This window comes from Panthera uncia, chromosome A2 (assembly GCF_023721935.1).
Source record: "Panthera uncia isolate 11264 chromosome A2, Puncia_PCG_1.0, whole genome shotgun sequence".
NCBI lineage: Eukaryota > Metazoa > Chordata > Mammalia > Carnivora > Felidae > Panthera > Panthera uncia.
In genome coordinates this window covers 94,574,481-94,590,925 of record NC_064816.1, presented here as the reverse complement: position 1 = coordinate 94,590,925, position 16,445 = coordinate 94,574,481, and the positions used below count along the sequence as shown (strand labels likewise).

The following is a 16,445-nucleotide window of genomic DNA, read 5'->3' as shown; positions in this document are numbered from 1 at the left end:
TCTTGGTCTTGGGATGGTGAATTTGGGTTCTGCTTTGGGCTCCCTGCTAGGTATGAAGCCTACTTTAAAAAACAAACAAACAAACAAAATCAAAACAAAGCAAAAACCTATCTCCAAGTGTAGATGCAACTTGGAGCTTCCCCTGTGTTTCCAAAACTGTTTAAGCTTGAGTAGGCATAAGCAGGGTAGGAATCACAAAGAGAGCATCAGACTTGGTCCGAACCCTGATCTTCTACAGGGAAGGGGGTTCAGAGAGGACAATATAATAGGATAAGTAGTTATAATATAATGACAGAAGTAACAATGTCCATAGTGGGAGAAGAATGGAGGAGAGGCAATCAGGAAAGATCTCTCACAGCACATAGTTTGTGCTGGACATTTAAGAGTAGAAAAGAATGTCTTAGGCAAAGATTTGGATTAAGGACATTCTGTACAGGAGGTCAGAGTGAGCAAATTCTCTGGTGGTAGAAGAAGGCAAGTTAAACTGACATATTGATCCCTTTTTAACTTTGTTTTTCATTAAACCTAATGAAGAGAGTTAAACCTAATGAAGACAATGTATTACTGGAGAAAAACAAATTGATGGCCTTTTATGGCCATAAGAAAAAAAAAAATGTATTTGGGACAGTTACTCAAGTCCGAGTCCCAGCAAAAGGAACTTTCAGTTCCTGACTTGTACCCTTTGCTCCTGGAGAAAAAGCTGGAAGAACTCTTTAGGCTATTTATTTCTTCTAGGCAGGGAAGCTCATACTTTTGAGTGCAGCTGATTGGCTACTGTAAAAGCCCGCTCTGAGCAGGAACCAATCACATCCCGGAGCCCAGATTCTTGGAAATAGTTTCTGGCCAAGAATGCGTGACATTGAGACAGCATCCCACTTGTAAACAAGGACGAGTCTGGGCGGGTCCCCAGCCTACGCGATCGGCGACCCTGTCCCAAGGGGCTGATGATCTTGACCCCAAGTACCTCCAAATGCCCGCTTCACCTTTCCTCCTCCCCCCACTTACTCCTCACAGCCTCGGGTACTGGTGCCAGGTCTCTCCACCGACAGGACCCCGCGGCCGGGGGCGGGGCCCAAAGTTCTTTATCTGAGCTGATTGGCACGGCCCCAGTTCTGGACGCGTCTCCAAGTCCCAGTGACTCCTCCCCTTTGGAGTTGGGGGGAGCGTGTGGGGACACAAATAAAACCACGGGAGGCGGCGGGTGGTGGCCAAACGCGAACTTGAGTCTCCAGCCGCTCGCTGTTCCTCCGACTCACTGCCGGCCACCTCCACTCGGAAGCACCCCCCGAAACTCAGCCCAGGCCAGGTGCACAAGCCAGCCGACCCTCCTCTCTTCCTAGACGCGCACCGCCCCCTCCTCTGTCCCTGGTTTTGCTTTCCTCAGCCTACGTCCCTTAAGCCAGCCCCAGCGCTCGCCAGGCAGGGTGGGCATCAAGATGAAAGCGGCCCGCTTCGTGATGCGCAGCGCCGGCTCGCTGAGCGGCGCCAGCCTGGTGCCCCGCGAGGTCGAGCATTTTTCGCGCTACAGTCCGTCCCCACTGTCCATGAAGCAGCTCCTGGACTTTGGTGAGCTGGGAAGTAGGGCTGGGTGGGGGCGCTGGGGTTGGGGAGCTGCCTTAACTTTCAGCCCTTGTGCAGGGAGGGCTGCGCTCACTGCTTAAAATAACTGGGGTCCCCAATCCTGCTGAACCCTGGAGCCTCGACGCCTGTGCACCCTGCCCTTTCCTAGATCTGCCTTATTTCTGACAGTTTGTTGCCTACAGGTGAAGGCCACTTGCTGACCCGCTGATACTGGATGGTTTGAGCTCATCTTTCCGTCCAAACCTTCCAGTCAAAATACTTTTTGCTTTCAGTCACCATTTCACAATGGATTAAAAACTTTATCCCCTCCTCAACAACATAATACTTTTTGGAGAAGATTCCTAATGTTATAAAGTAGCCTCAAATTAATTGAAATTTTAGCCCTTAACCACCTTCCACCCGTTCACAGGGTATATCTGCATTGCTGACAAATTTGTCTCTTCCATATATTTGCATTACTGCCAAAAAATGTTTACAAACTTTCTGCAGTAATCTTATGAAGAAAATTTCAAGGATTTAAATGTGATATTATTTAATACTAATCTGGAAACATCATGACTCTTATCCACCCTCTTATCCCTCTGCTCCAATTTCATATCTAGAACTCTCTGAACCAAGTTGTCTGGTTAACATAGTGGTGTTGACTGAGCTACAGTATATTCTGACTTCATGGAAATTAATCCTCTTTCAAAAAAAGAAAACAATAATTCTCATATTGGTCATCTAAAAAAAAGTAAAGAAAAAGACAATGAAGGAGATACTTACTTCTGAATTACCTATAAATAATAATCCAACTGAGGGTGAACTATAATTGTATGATGTGTGTGTGTTCAATATTGGATAGTTAATGTTATTCAAATGTATCATTTGGATCTACTTTTCTCCAAAAACTAAATAAATGTTATTTATTACAGGTTCTGAAAATGCATGTGAAAGAACTTCCTTTGCATTTTTGCGACAAGAATTGCCTGTGAGGCTAGCCAATATCCTGAAGGAAATTGACATCCTCCCTGATCGATTAGTCAATACCTCTTCAGTGCAATTAGTTAAAAGCTGGTAAGTGGTCAATCATTCCAAAACAGTCTCTGTTTTGAAGACAAGTATCTGAGTATGAATTCTTATAATTTATTAACATCATAATTGGAAAACAGGTGGTCTGAACAGTAACTATTTTTGAAAGATGTAAAGATTTTTTAGTAATTCAGAGTAAGTTATCATAAGGACAGTTATAAAGCTATAAACAGACATTTTATCCTGAAAAAGTACATACTTTCACAATATAATTGTATTTTAAATAATAAAAGACAGGGTTTGATATTGCAAAAGAAATCCTACTCGAGAAACAGACTACTTAAAGGGTCTAATCTTTGTTACTTACAAACTGATTAACAGCAGGCTTTGGGTTCAAATCCTGCCTCTGCAGGATTCTCTATGCCTTAATTCCTCCATCTGTGATAGAGGAAAACAAAGTATATGCTTCAAAGGAATATGTGAATGAAATTAAATGAGCTAATTCATTAAAGTACTTAAAATAGTACTTGGCACACAGGCAGCACTTAGTAAGTGTGTTATTATCATCTCATTTTAAAGATAAGGATACTGAGGCTTGGAGAGGGTAAATCACCCAAAGGAAAAGATTTTCAGAGAAAAGGACCAAGGTATGCAGACAGTCACCTTACATCACTCTAATCCACTGACTGTACAGCTTTTTGTTCATTGATTCAAGAAATGCATATTGTATTATATTATATTATATTATATTATATTATATTATTAAGCAATTATAATCTGAAACACATATTAAAAATTACCATTTGAAACTCATATTAAATCTAGTATTTACTGACTTTCATGACTTCTACTCACCTATGAATGAATATAGTGGGAAAAAATAGGACGAAGTCTTCCTTAAAAAGTTATTTCTAAATGCTATAGAAAAAGAAAACATTTGTCAGATAAAACAAAAAACTGACTACTGATTTGGAATGATTAAAGAAATATAAATTTTACGTTAGAAAGTTGAACGTTAAAGTTGTAGCTTCGTATTTTTTTTAAATTATATTGTTTTCCAGATGCCTTGAAAGAAAGTTTTAATTTTAAACATAGTTCTTTCTCTTTTTGAAAGTCATTTTGAAATGAGTTAGCCACTTGTATCTGACTGCTCAATTTTGAAACTTAAAGCACACATGTCACTTTATAGGTATATCCAGAGCCTGATGGATTTGGTAGAATTCCATGAGAAAAGCCCAGAGGACCAGAAAGCATTATCAGAGTAAGTTCTATGCATTGGAATAAGAGTCTAAAACTTTGGCTATTTCCAGACATACTCCTCAGATTTTTTTTTAGACATAAATTAAAGGAACTACAACTCTGAATGACAAATAATCTCCCCTTTACAAATGACAAGTTTGGGCTTGTTGGTTTTTTAAAATTGATAAAGAATGATAGCATTGAAAATGATGCTGAGTACGAACAAGTGCGGAGAACTTTTTATTTTTAAGGAATTCTATTTTTACTATAAATTTAGTCTGATGATGGGATTTGCAAGTGGATTTACTATTGCATAATATTAATAAATGTCATTGTCACGGGAGATTAGACACTTCCCTTCATAGTCACTGACAGTTTCTGACTATAAGAATAAGAAAGAAGAATCTTTTTATAAATTTGACAAGAAAATTCAAAAGTTTTTCCCACAATGGCACTCTAGAATCCTCCTTCGTAGTAATTATTTTTTAAGTATTATTTTTTAAAGAGAATGCATAAGGAACTCTTAGAATGAATTCACCAGTTAGAAAGCTGGTACGTTTACATGTAAGTTAGAAGCTAAATAAATCTGTTTGTGATACTATTTCCTCTACTTAGTCAAAGAATCTGTAGTGAGAACCTTAATAAAACTTCATCCAAACATTTTATCATTTGAGTTTGTTAGATGGGTACTTACAAAAAGCTTTAGCTTTCTTTGAAATAATCTAAGGACTATAAGTGAAAGAAACTTATTTGAACTTTCACTAACTGTTCATGTGTTTTGGCTTAGTTTTGTAGATACTCTCATCACAGTTCGAAATAGACACCACAATGTGGTTCCTACAATGGCACAAGGAATCATAGAATATAAAGATGGCTGTACAGTTGACCCAGTCACCAATCAAAATCTTCAGTATTTCTTAGATCGATTTTATATGAACCGTATTTCTACCCGGATGCTGATGAACCAGCACAGTAAGTTAGTTCATCATGCTCATGGCATACGGAGATGGGTGTAGAATATAAGCTATACCCCAACCAGATGTTCTGTTATTCGGGGGCTCACATTCGTTTACAACGGTAGCTTTAATTATTACTATCCTGATGTTTATAACAACTGTTCTTATTTGCCAACAGTTCTTATATTTAGTGACTCACAGACAGGAAACCCAAGTCACATTGGAAGCATTGATCCAAACTGTGACGTGGCAGCTGTGGTCCAAGGTAATTTCTAGATTTCTGTATTCCTCTGATTAAAAATACATGCGATATGATTGACATGTCTATAGTTAAGATGACTTTGTGAATGAATTTGTATTCAGAGTGTTCCATTTATATTTTATAAATACTGTCATGAAGGTCATTTGCTTTGGAAAGTCAGGGGTTTAAACATTCATTTATGAAATTATAAGAATCCAAACGTGAATGGCTAATCTCCATATTCTTATATATTTATTTGATCTCCGAAGTGTGCATAATCCTATTGCTACAGCTATAACTTAACCACTGCCTTAATTTTTTCTTCAATAAAATATTTAAAAGGTATTTTTTCAGGTAAATAAACACGTACTCTAAAGAACATTTCAGATATTTAGGGTACAAGGTAGTACACAACTAACTACATGAAAGATTACATGAAAAGATTACATGAAAATTTTACTTGGCATAAGTGTTTTTCATCATTATGAAAAAAACCTTCTATTTCAGATGCCTTTGAATGTTCAAAGATGCTTTGTGACCAGTATTATTTAACATCACCAGAATTAAAACTCACACAAGTGAATGGTAAGCTATAAATAAAACATATTTTAATTTATAGAAAATTCACTACTCTCCCAGTATGATTACTTCTTGTAAATACAGAGCAACTTCTGTGTTGCTTTTCTCCCTTCTGAACTTGTCTAGAATTTGTACACTTCTTTTTTGAAGCCAAGGTTCTCTTTATCTCAACTGGAAAGTTCCAATTGAGCATATTCAGTTGCTGCTGCTGATTCATAAAGAAGAATGGCTTAAACAAATAATTTAAGATTTAGAGTAGCCACAAAGTTCCAGTATCTTAGATCAAAAAGATAGCTTATTACAGAATATAGGAGTCGGGGAGGCCAGAAATAGGAGGAACCACTGGTTGTGGATGTATCCTCCTGGAGAAGTTACTCATAAGAACTGGGGGGAAAACACTTTAAATTTACTGTAAGAAATAAGCTAGTCCTAGAAGGCCAAATACTGTATGATTCCACTTATCTGAGGTATAGAAAATATTCAAACTCTGAGAGGCAAAGAGTTGAATGGTGGTTGTCAGAGGCTGGGGGCTGGGGGAAATGGGGAGTTGCTATTTAATGGGTGTAAAATCTCAGTTACGTAAGATTAGTAAATTCTAGAGATCTGCTGTACAACACCATGCCTACAGTTAATAATACTATGTTGTATGCTTAGATATTTAAGAAGGTAGATCTCATGTTAAATGTTCTTTTAAAAATGTTTTTAAATTAAAAATAAAATTATTTTAATTGCACTATAAGTATACACCACTGTTTTGGAAGCAAAGCATACTTCAGTGACTTCAACTCTAGGGCACCTGAAAAGACAGGGTCTTCCCACCTTGAAGTGATAATATGATGAATGTCAGGCTCTGTTTTTATCTTATCCCATGGTGCTTCTTAAAGAAAAACAGTAAAAATTAAGTTGTTGGAATTAAAAGTGACCTTACTTATGGACTGGGGATATGTAAATATAATTGCTGAATTAAAAATAGGAATACAAATAAAGATTGAAAAATACCTCTAAGCATTAACAGCACTGTTGCATAATACTTGTAGATAAACTGCTTGAACTGTTTGATCAAATAAAGAGGGAATTGTGCCAGACCTTCTGTTTTCTGATTCAGACTTTGCCAAGGCCTGGAACACCAGAGAATAATACTTTTATTTTTCTTCTCAAACAGTATTATGAGGTTTTTGTTTCTCTGTTTTCTTTAACCTCTCAGTGAAATGTAAACATATTTTGCCTGTAAGATTTAATGTTTGGGTGATAAAGATCAAGAATAATCAGATATGCTGTTTCCCATAAAATATGAAAATTATAGTTAACATTAATTTCAATGTTATGCTATGGACATATTTATTTTTTTCTTCTTTCTTAAAATGCATATAATTTTAACTCTGAAATTGCCCAGGACAAAAGTTATGAAAGCAGAAACAAATAATCCACATAATCTAATTTCATAATCACCCTTGTGACACACTTCATCTGACTTTATACATTGTTAGAGAAATTCAAAAACTTAATCATAGAGCACAAGACAGCAACTGTAATAGCATTTTGATAATAAGCCAGTTGTGTTTACTGTTTAAGAGGAAAGCTTCTTGGGGAGAGTTTCGGAGTAAAGAAAGATGGGGAGTATTCTAATTTTGAGAATAAGGGGTATCTGTTAATTCACATAGATATGGAAGTTTGTTTTAATGAAATATTTGCTTGCTGATTTTAAATGAGTTTAAATTTTTTCTAGGGAAATTTCCAGGCCAGCCAATTCACATTGTGTATGTACCTTCTCACCTTCATCATATGCTCTTTGAACTATTCAAGGTATGACACTTCACAATATAATTTCAATTTTGTGGGTTTTTTTATTTTTAATTCACAGGTTACATTTTTATTTCCTTTATCATTTCCTACTCAATGGGAGCATCACTGCCTTCTCCCGAACATGATTCAGTACTCCTAGCAGAAGGAAGCTCCAGTTAATGTTTGAAAGGGCACATGCAGTTCATTGTAACATTAAAACATACTTGAGAATGCACAATATGATTCACGATGTCTTTAGTGCTCCCTGTTCTTATTATTTTCTCAGGTGTCCAACAAAGCACTAGTCATTCATGCATTTGTTAAGGAAGGTCATTGGATAAATGTTCCAGTGAATGAGGCCTTGTTACCTCCACCCCCACAGGACACTCCAGCTCCAAATCCAGACATGGCAGGGCTCCAACCTGAGTCTGGAATATACTCAGAAGGCAGGGAAGGCAGTTCCTTCCATGATCAGCTTTAACATGCATATGAATCACCTGGGGTTTTGTTAAAAATGCAAACTTTGGGGGCGCCTGGGTAGCTCAGTTGGTTAAGCATCCTTGGGCTCAGGTCATGATCTCAAAGTTCGTGAGTCAGAGCCCTGAGTCAGAGCCCTGCGTCGGGCTCTGTGCTGACATCTCAGAGCCTGGAGCCTGCTTCAGATGCTGTGTCTCCCTCTCTCTCTCTCTCTGCCTCTCTCTCTCTCTCTCTCTCAAAAATAAACATTAAAAAAATTTTCTGATAAAAAAATGCAAATTCTGATTCAGTGGAACTGTTATGGGGTTTAGAATTTTTAATAAGCCAACAGGTGATGTTGCTGGTCCACACTCCACACTTTCAATAGCAAGACTGTGGTTCAGTGCTTCTCAAACTTCAGTGTGCATTAGAATCATCTGGAAACCCTGTTAAAACACAGATTCTTAGCCTCAGCCCCAGATATTGCGATTCTGTATATCTGAGAATTTGCATTTCTAACAAGCTCGCAAAGGATGTGAATGTTACTGGTCTGGGTTAGCCAGGTACTATGGATCAAATCCTGTCCTGGGTTTTAACATCAAATTAAAACTGTGCTCACACCGAAAAAAAGCTCCGTGATGTTTTTCAAGAATCCCTTGGACTGAAAGAGGAGGAAGCCTAAAAAAAGTGAAATTTGCCTCTAATTCTGATATAGCTTTTCTCAGACTCACTGTTTCTTACCTTATTCTAATGTTAGTGCAATGAGGTATCGATTGTACTACAAACATCTGATCTATTTTCTTTTACTTCAGCTAATGATTAGAACTTGCTATTATATACAAACCAGAAAGCAGATAATGTACTGCAAAAAGGTTAGAGAGGAAAATGGGTGAAATAAACCAAAACTTTATCTGCCTGAGATTCATGCATTTGTCTGAAAACTTGTTTGAGTTTCTTCTTCTGTTGAAGGACAAAAGATGCTTTTTTCGTTAATTTCATTTATTTTTTAAATTGAATAGTCCAACTCCTAGAGTTATTTTGCCATCATTGGTAAAAGTTAAGATGATAATCAAATGCAAATTGAAATTTAATTTAGAATTATTTACTATCCTTTTAAATAGTAACAACCTTTCCCAGCAAGTTTTATAAAAGCCAATAAATTGGTTCAATGATTCACTGTTCATTTGTTATGTAATAGTCTTTGGTGCTTGGATGTAAAATGTAATGGAAAGACAAAAAAGAGAGAGCCAGGAAATGGACTATAAAAACCAATTTCTACATTTAAATTAAGCTTACAAATAAGAACTTGACAGCTAGCAGAATTGTTTTTCCATTAGACATTACTCCCAGGAGCTATATTACATGGTAAATGAATATTTTTCATTATACATCCTGCATGACACATTCATAAATGGCTATTTACAGAGCTGTTTTACTACTAACTTAAAAAAAAATAGGAACTTTGAATTGCCCTCTGAGCTGCTTTTATTTTAAACATAAAAAACAGTTATTTATTGTTTCTCATTCTTCTGCCATTGAATTCCTTATGGTTTTGATTTCCTTAGAATGCAATGAGAGCAACAGTTGAACACCAGGAAAATCGGCCTTCCCTTACACCAATTGAAGTGATTGTTGTCTTGGGAAAAGAAGACCTTACAATTAAGGTAACCATTCTCTGCGTTTCTTTTGAGTCTCTCTTGAGACAAGTAAAAATGTGTCCATAACAATCAAGCTCTCTGCTTTTAGCAACAGATCAAAGGCATGTATACCAGGTGATTTTTAAATGAAGGAAAAAATATTTTTCTATAGATAAATGCACATTGTTTTTCATGTATAGCTTTGGTGACTTGTTTGTTTGCTTAAGATTTCAGACAGAGGAGGTGGTGTTCCCCTGAGGATCATCGACCGCCTCTTTAGTTACACATACTCCACTGCGCCAACGCCTGTGATGGATAATTCCCGGAATGCTCCTTTGGTAAGACCAATTAAATGACTAAGTTCATCCCAGCCACTCAGTTCTAAATGTAAAGCAAGGATTACAAGGACGTGTTTAGTCAACTTAGTCCGTTTAGTTAAATTGGGCATGGGGGGTTTGAGGAAGAATGATACAGCCAGCTGAAAATGGTAAAACAATTCTACAGGAGGTGTCTGATTGGAAGCAGAAAATATTTATCTAGGTTCTAGAACATCAGTTTCGGGGAGGATAACTCCTCCCTCCATTTTGTATTTCAGTGATCAGGTACACTTCTTTGCCAATAACTGATTTTTCCCCTCTAGGCTGGTTTTGGTTACGGCTTGCCAATTTCTCGTCTCTATGCCAAGTACTTTCAAGGAGATCTGAATCTCTACTCTTTGTCAGGATATGGAACAGATGCCATCATCTACTTAAAGGTATCCTTTAAATGCAATAGAAACAATCATAGTTCTGAAAACAATGCCTCCTTTACAGACCTGAGTTCCATGGTCCACAGTAAATACCCCAAACTGAGTTAATGCAAATAATGATGACTACAAGTCATTTTATTTTCTGTTTGGTATGTGTAGGTATATAATTTAAAATTTACTATGGTAACTTACCAAACTGGAAGTGGGGCCAGGGTCCCTGCCTCAGGTGAAGCAAAATTAGTTCTCAAGAAGCATGCAAGTTTCCAAATGAGGAGATGCTCATGTGAATTTTTAAAATCAACACCTTTTGGCATCTGTGAGAATAGTGGGGAGTATATGCTAATAATGTTCCAGCCTAGAAAACAACTGATATCAACACACCGAAGACGTTAGGCTGACCTTATTAGAAATCCAGGGAAGGAAAAACTAACTGCTCACAAGCTGTCAGTGGGATGTCTGGCAATTCCTGATTAAACTTTAAAACTTGGTACATGTTTTTTCTATTTCTGATAAAGCCTCAATTTATTTGTTAAGGTCACTGCCCTTATTTGTTAATCATTTTCCAACTGTTTTGACTGAACATGTATTTACAGATTTTAGCGACTAAAACATTAAGCTTGCAGGCTCCCATTTTGTGCAAGGGAATTATTTGCCAAGAGGACTTTGACTACCTGAAATAGTTAATGTATTCATTTCTTAAATGAGCAAAAGTCTTCAAAGTACTGGGAAAGATTAAGAGATCATAGATTTATAGTCTCAGATTTTAATAAATTAATTGTATCAGATTAGGGCTCTATCACAGATACAAAGGTTTTTGTAAAGAAAGAAGAGCTTTGCTATTCAGCTCTATCACGTCAGCAATATCCAAACAAGGGGCATGTGTAAATATTGAATACAAATTCTGTTCCCCAATTTATAATTGTATATATACTGTTTCAGCCCCTATAGGGTAGAAATAACATTTGCTTTTTTTAGTTTTCTTTTATACATGCCTAGCATACTATGGATTGTGGTGTGTTCTTATTACTGAATCAATCAAGAGATGTATTTGAATGTTTGAGTAATTTTGAATAATCACTTCAAATACAAATTACGCCATGAATAACTTCTTTGGTTTGATTTTTCTTCCCTGTCTTCTTTCAGGCCTTATCTTCAGAGTCTGTAGAAAAACTCCCCGTCTTTAACAAATCAGCCTTCAAACATTATCAGATGAGCATTGAGGCTGATGACTGGTGTATCCCAAGCAAGGAACCAAGGAACTTGGCAAAGGAGAAAATGGCTCTGTGAAAAGGGACACTCAGGACACTCTAAGGGATCAAAGTGGGCCTATGCCAGTGCTGCTTCTTGAGTGTTTGTGTGTGAACTCCTGTTTCCTCAAAAACAAACAAAAGCAACCCCTTGATCACAACAGTGGTGCAAAGAGGAACGACACCCGTTTCCGTGACCCAGGACAGTGTAACGTAGGCATTAACAGATGGCCAGTCTCTATTCTTTTAATGTAGCCTAACGTATGAGCTTATATCAAATCCTGAAGCAGAAGAAAGCCTCAAGTGTCCATGTCTTTATCAATAAGAATGGGAGTAGAGTAAAGTGAAGATATAAGCTAACAGTTTCAATAGACTGATATTTAGGCCTCTGGTTGATGGCAAAAGACACTGGTATTTATTGCACACCGAATGTCAATATGCCAGTATTCCCCTGCCATCAAAGGGCTGGGGCATAGTTTAGGCTATGAGATTAGACGTGTACATAAATGTACATCTCACACATTTCTATGCGCTGCAGTGGGGGTAAGCTGGTGACTAAATAACATTTACTTTGAATGTTATTTGAATGAGGAAGAAAGAATCAAGACATTTCATTCAAAGTTGCAGCCAAGGCATTGGGCCCGTGTAAAAACCTCAGAAGAAAACCTCTTCTGATATAGTGTCTTCATTATGCTGCTTTCCTGTTCACACTTCATGTAATAAGTGAACAACACAATATTGCCAAGTGCCTGCCTAGTCTTGAGTGAGTTTTAAAATATGCACTGAATTCAGGATGTCGGCAATTAGCAGGGGAGGAGAATTGCCAAAGTGATAACAACGATATCTCTCACCTTGCTTTATTTTTAAATGAAATGGTAGGTTGGAAAAGCCAATGTTAGGGAAAGAAATCATGCATTCAGAACCTAACTCGGTAGCAGGGGCTGTTCTCTACCCTGTAGTGGTGGTAATCCAATGATGGTATCCATTTTCTAGGCTTAACAAGATATATTTTTGTTATATTCAATTATATCCTCTACACTCCTGCATTACTATGTCTATAAAAACAATTTCTAATTTTCAAATGGCTTGAGAACATTAGAATTTAAATACTTTTGGGGATATTTTTAACAAATAGCCTGGGAGTAAGAGGTTTTCATGCCAGGATACTTTCATTTGAATCATTGAGAGAGGGCTGGTAAATGAAAGTTGTAATGCATATGGAAATTTGTGGAGCTCAAATATAATATGCAGGTTGACAGGCCAGTCTACTATATAACTCCCACAAAAGGAATGGAAAAATGAAGGAAGGAAGGAAAGAAGGAAGGAAGGAAGGAAGGAAGAAGGAGGGAAGGAGAAAAGAAAGGGAGGAAGGAAACAGAAGGCAGGCATCTTGCTTTTTTCCCTACAAATTATTTCAAGAAATTATCTATATTTTCATAGATAAATTACTGGCAAGAGAATGAATGGATGTCTTTCAAAACACAATGGCTTCTTTAAATGGTTCTCTCACTCTTGTGAGATAATAGGCTTTAATGAGGTAATAAACTCACCTGTTCAAATTGATGTATAAACCAGGATTTAGAGAAAAATATAGAATCTTCTGCATTGTTAAATAATCGGTACTGTTTGTATATGTTGAATTTAACATTTTTGTGTAATTTTCTTGTGGCTTAGAGTTGTGGTGTTTCTTGTAGTGGCCAAAAGGGCCTCAAACAATTTGTTGTGGATGTCAGACTTATCATGAGAAGTCCTGCATAGCAACTTTTCTTGATGGTGGGACTCTGGCTCATGCATTTATCGATTACACAAAACTATTTACAATAGGTTATTTGACTTTTCAGTTTTTACTTACTGAAATTTAAACGTTGCATATAAATACTTGTATTTACCAAAGATTTAAAGCAGTTGATTAAGTAACCCAAACACTGTGAACTATCTTTAAAATGCTAGAGAAAAAAATGTTAATATCTCAATAACATCAACTGGGTAAATGGAGTTCTATGAAATAGAAACAGTCTACATCGGTATTTGTAAAATCTGCGGAAGAACTTTAGGATTCTAGCAGTTGGATACTGAATGTTCAGGCCCACTTAAGTTATTGATGTATAAATTGTGTTTTTGTTTCTATGTACAATGAGATGTAACCATTTTTATAATAAATATTTTTATTATAATAGTAAACATGGTCTTTTGATTTTCATTTCTCAAATTAATGGCAAAGTACTGAGAAAAATTTGAGGTAAAATTTTCCTCACTTTGTATTCAAATCTAATTTATCTATATATTGGGTATAGCCTTTTAAAAGTATTGAAAGTAACTAAAAATCTTGATTTTTAAACAAAAGATAAGTACTTTACAGCAGCCCAGAAATTTCTGATTGTCCTTGGGTATGCCCCAATAGCACATAGTACATAGTATGATTACTTCCATAAATATATTCAATAATAATTTCTGTGATGCATGTATTCTGTATAATTTTTGGTATATTAAAAGTTTCATTTGGTGACTGTTTTTACATAATAAATACAGTAAAATACCAAAATAATGATAATTTACATTCCCAAACAACTTCTGGATTAAATATCTGAATAATAATAAGGTAGAAATTGAATAGAAAATACTAAATTAATCTTTACACAGTCTTTCTTAACTAATTTAATCCTGATTTACCTTTAAAAAAAATTTTTTTTAACATTTATTTATTTTTGAGACAGAGAGAGACAGAGCATGAACGGGGGAGGGTCAGAGAGAGGGAGACACAGAATCTGAAACAGGCTCCAGGTCTGAGCTGTCAGCACAGAGCCCGACTCGGGGCTCGAACCCGTGGACCGTGAGATCATGACCTGAGCCGAAGTTGGCCGCTTAACCGACTGAGCCACCCAGGCGCCCCAATCCTGCTTTATCTTCAGACAATATCCTTTGCCTACATTCATAATACCCTTATGACAGAGTTTTGTAAATAAAAAAGAAAAAGGTGGGGGCAGAGGAAAAAGGAAGAAAGAAAGGAAAGAAAAAGAGAAAGAGAAAGAAGGAAGGAAGGAAGGAAGGAAGGAAAAGTGGAATAGGCTTGTCATAACTAAATTCTAAAATCTTCTCAGAATAATCATATTTGAATCAGAAATGTCATCAACCTAAGGCATTAGACCTGACAGAGCATATTGTAAAGCCCTTTATCAATGATACTCAGGGGAAGTACTCACCATGCCTCTAAGGAAAGTGCATGCACACATGTGCACACACACAAACATGTACACATACACACACACACACACACACACACGGATTTAGGGGTACAGTTTTCTTGGATTAAGCTGCTTGGAAGGTAGAGGCTTGGTGCACTTTGCAGGCCCAGAACGTTCATCCACATTTCCATAAAAACTGCAGGACTTCAGTCCCCACAATTCTGTATGTATGTATGCACACATACATCTTTTTGACTCCAGTCCAAGGTTACTAATTTTCAAGTTAAACAAAGTTGGCCAAATTTTCATCAAACCATCTTTATACCATTTCTCCCAAATTTCAAATTTGGCTAGAAACGGCAAAACTTTTGATCTTAACTACAATGACATGTGCAGAAAGAGAGAAATCACTGTGAGCTAGCAGCTTAAGTATTGACCTTGATAATGTCTTCATTTTCCTAGTATACTTTCAAATAGTGCACTTAACACTTAGATGTGTACCAACACTGCAAATGTCCATGAACTCTTCCAGATCACTTCCATATGGCCTGGTGAAAGAATTGAGGGACTTTCATAATTTCACAGGAGTTTAGGAAAGAAGTCCCTAAGCCTCCAGCCATGAACACTTAGAGCATCAGGGTTTTTATTTCCATTAACATTTTATCCATATATCTTTTTGATTTTTCACTTTTTTATCTTACATCACAGTTATTTAGGCAGTCCATAAACAGTCACTGGATAAAAATATGAATAAATGAATAAACACATAAACATAAAATTTCATACAATTTTATGCTGTAAATGATATCCAAGAAGTTTAACAACATTGCAGAAACTCTGGAATACTTTTCCAGCAAGTTAAATTGCAACTGGTCTTTGTTTAAGATCACTCTCTGTTGGTCATCTTTGGCCATTGGAAATTATCACATATTTCAAAACAAATGAAATAACAGGTAAAAGTTATTACCACTCAGGAAATTTCTTGAGCAAATGGGTCAGTATTTCAGATCTATGAGTATTCTTTCTTCTTGTTCACCTTGGACTCAGATGAAAAAATATCACCATCTGTATTTCATGGCCCCTTAATGGAAATGAGCAACTGTCTTTTAATGAGATTTTTCAGTCCCTACTCAAGTGCAAATAAACATTAGAAGCCACTCAAAACCAACAGAAATGTCAGTAGCCTTGAGAACATGTTGAATCTACTAAATGAAGTGAAAATGATGTGAGCTGTCTTAGTGATAAATTCAGCAAGAAAATGATAAAGTTTATCAATGCATTATGAGACATCATTTTCATGTTTACTGCTACCATTTAATGTAATGAAAATAACATGGGACTGGTTGTCAAATAACGCAATAGAGCTAGGAGTTATTTATTAGCATACTGTTTTCCATAAATGTAAAAGGATGTTTTAATATCTCAGACAAATAACATACTGCATAGCCAAGTCTTGAGGCTTTTTTTCCTATCAGTTCCATTATGCCCTTTAATGTTTCTAGCCCCAAAATATACTTTGATAGTTGGTAGAATTGCCCTTGACTCAGTGTTTTTCTTTTAAATTCAATTTAAAGCATAACAAAATTTGTTCAAAATCACAAATTTATGATCCGGAAATAAAATTAAAAATTGAAAACAAAAGTAAAAGCCTTACACTGTGTTCTTAGGCAATTATCTTTACGTCTTTGGGTCACAGTTTTCTCTTCTCCCTAAATGAGATCTAGCTATTTAACGCACTTCTAAAGTTTTGAATCTATATTTTCTAATAATTCTTTACTGCATACTC

The 16,445-nt window shown here is 36.4% G+C and overlaps 1 protein-coding gene across 1 annotated transcript; it reads left to right on the top strand.

Moving 5' to 3' along the window:
• The first annotated feature begins 1,198 nt into the window (after positions 1-1,198).
• PDK4 (pyruvate dehydrogenase kinase 4) lies at positions 1,199-13,658 on the top strand. Its single transcript, XM_049641491.1, has 11 exons — positions 1,199-1,566; positions 2,496-2,637; positions 3,782-3,853; positions 4,619-4,803; positions 4,966-5,052; positions 5,536-5,613; positions 7,334-7,410; positions 9,411-9,509; positions 9,710-9,820; positions 10,123-10,236; positions 11,374-13,658. The coding sequence occupies exons 1-11, from the start codon at positions 1,437-1,439 to the stop codon at positions 11,515-11,517; spliced, it is 1,239 nt and encodes a 412-aa protein (XP_049497448.1). The 5' UTR covers positions 1,199-1,436; the 3' UTR covers positions 11,518-13,658.
• The last annotated feature ends 2,787 nt before the right edge of the window (positions 13,659-16,445 follow it).

What these genes read in the sequence shown, in the direction of transcription:
- PDK4 (XM_049641491.1), top strand. Translation starts at nt 1,437, where the DNA reads ATGAAAGCGGCCCGCTTCGTGATGCGCAGCGCCGGCTCGCTGAGCGGC. An exon ending in GACCAGAAAGCATTATCAGA is followed by an intron (nt 3,854 to 4,618) that starts GTAAGTTCTATG and finishes GTTTTGGCTTAG; the next exon opens with TTTTGTAGATACTCTCATCA. An exon ending in ATTCCCGGAATGCTCCTTTG is followed by an intron (nt 9,821 to 10,122) that starts GTAAGACCAATT and finishes TTTCCCCTCTAG; the next exon opens with GCTGGTTTTGGTTACGGCTT.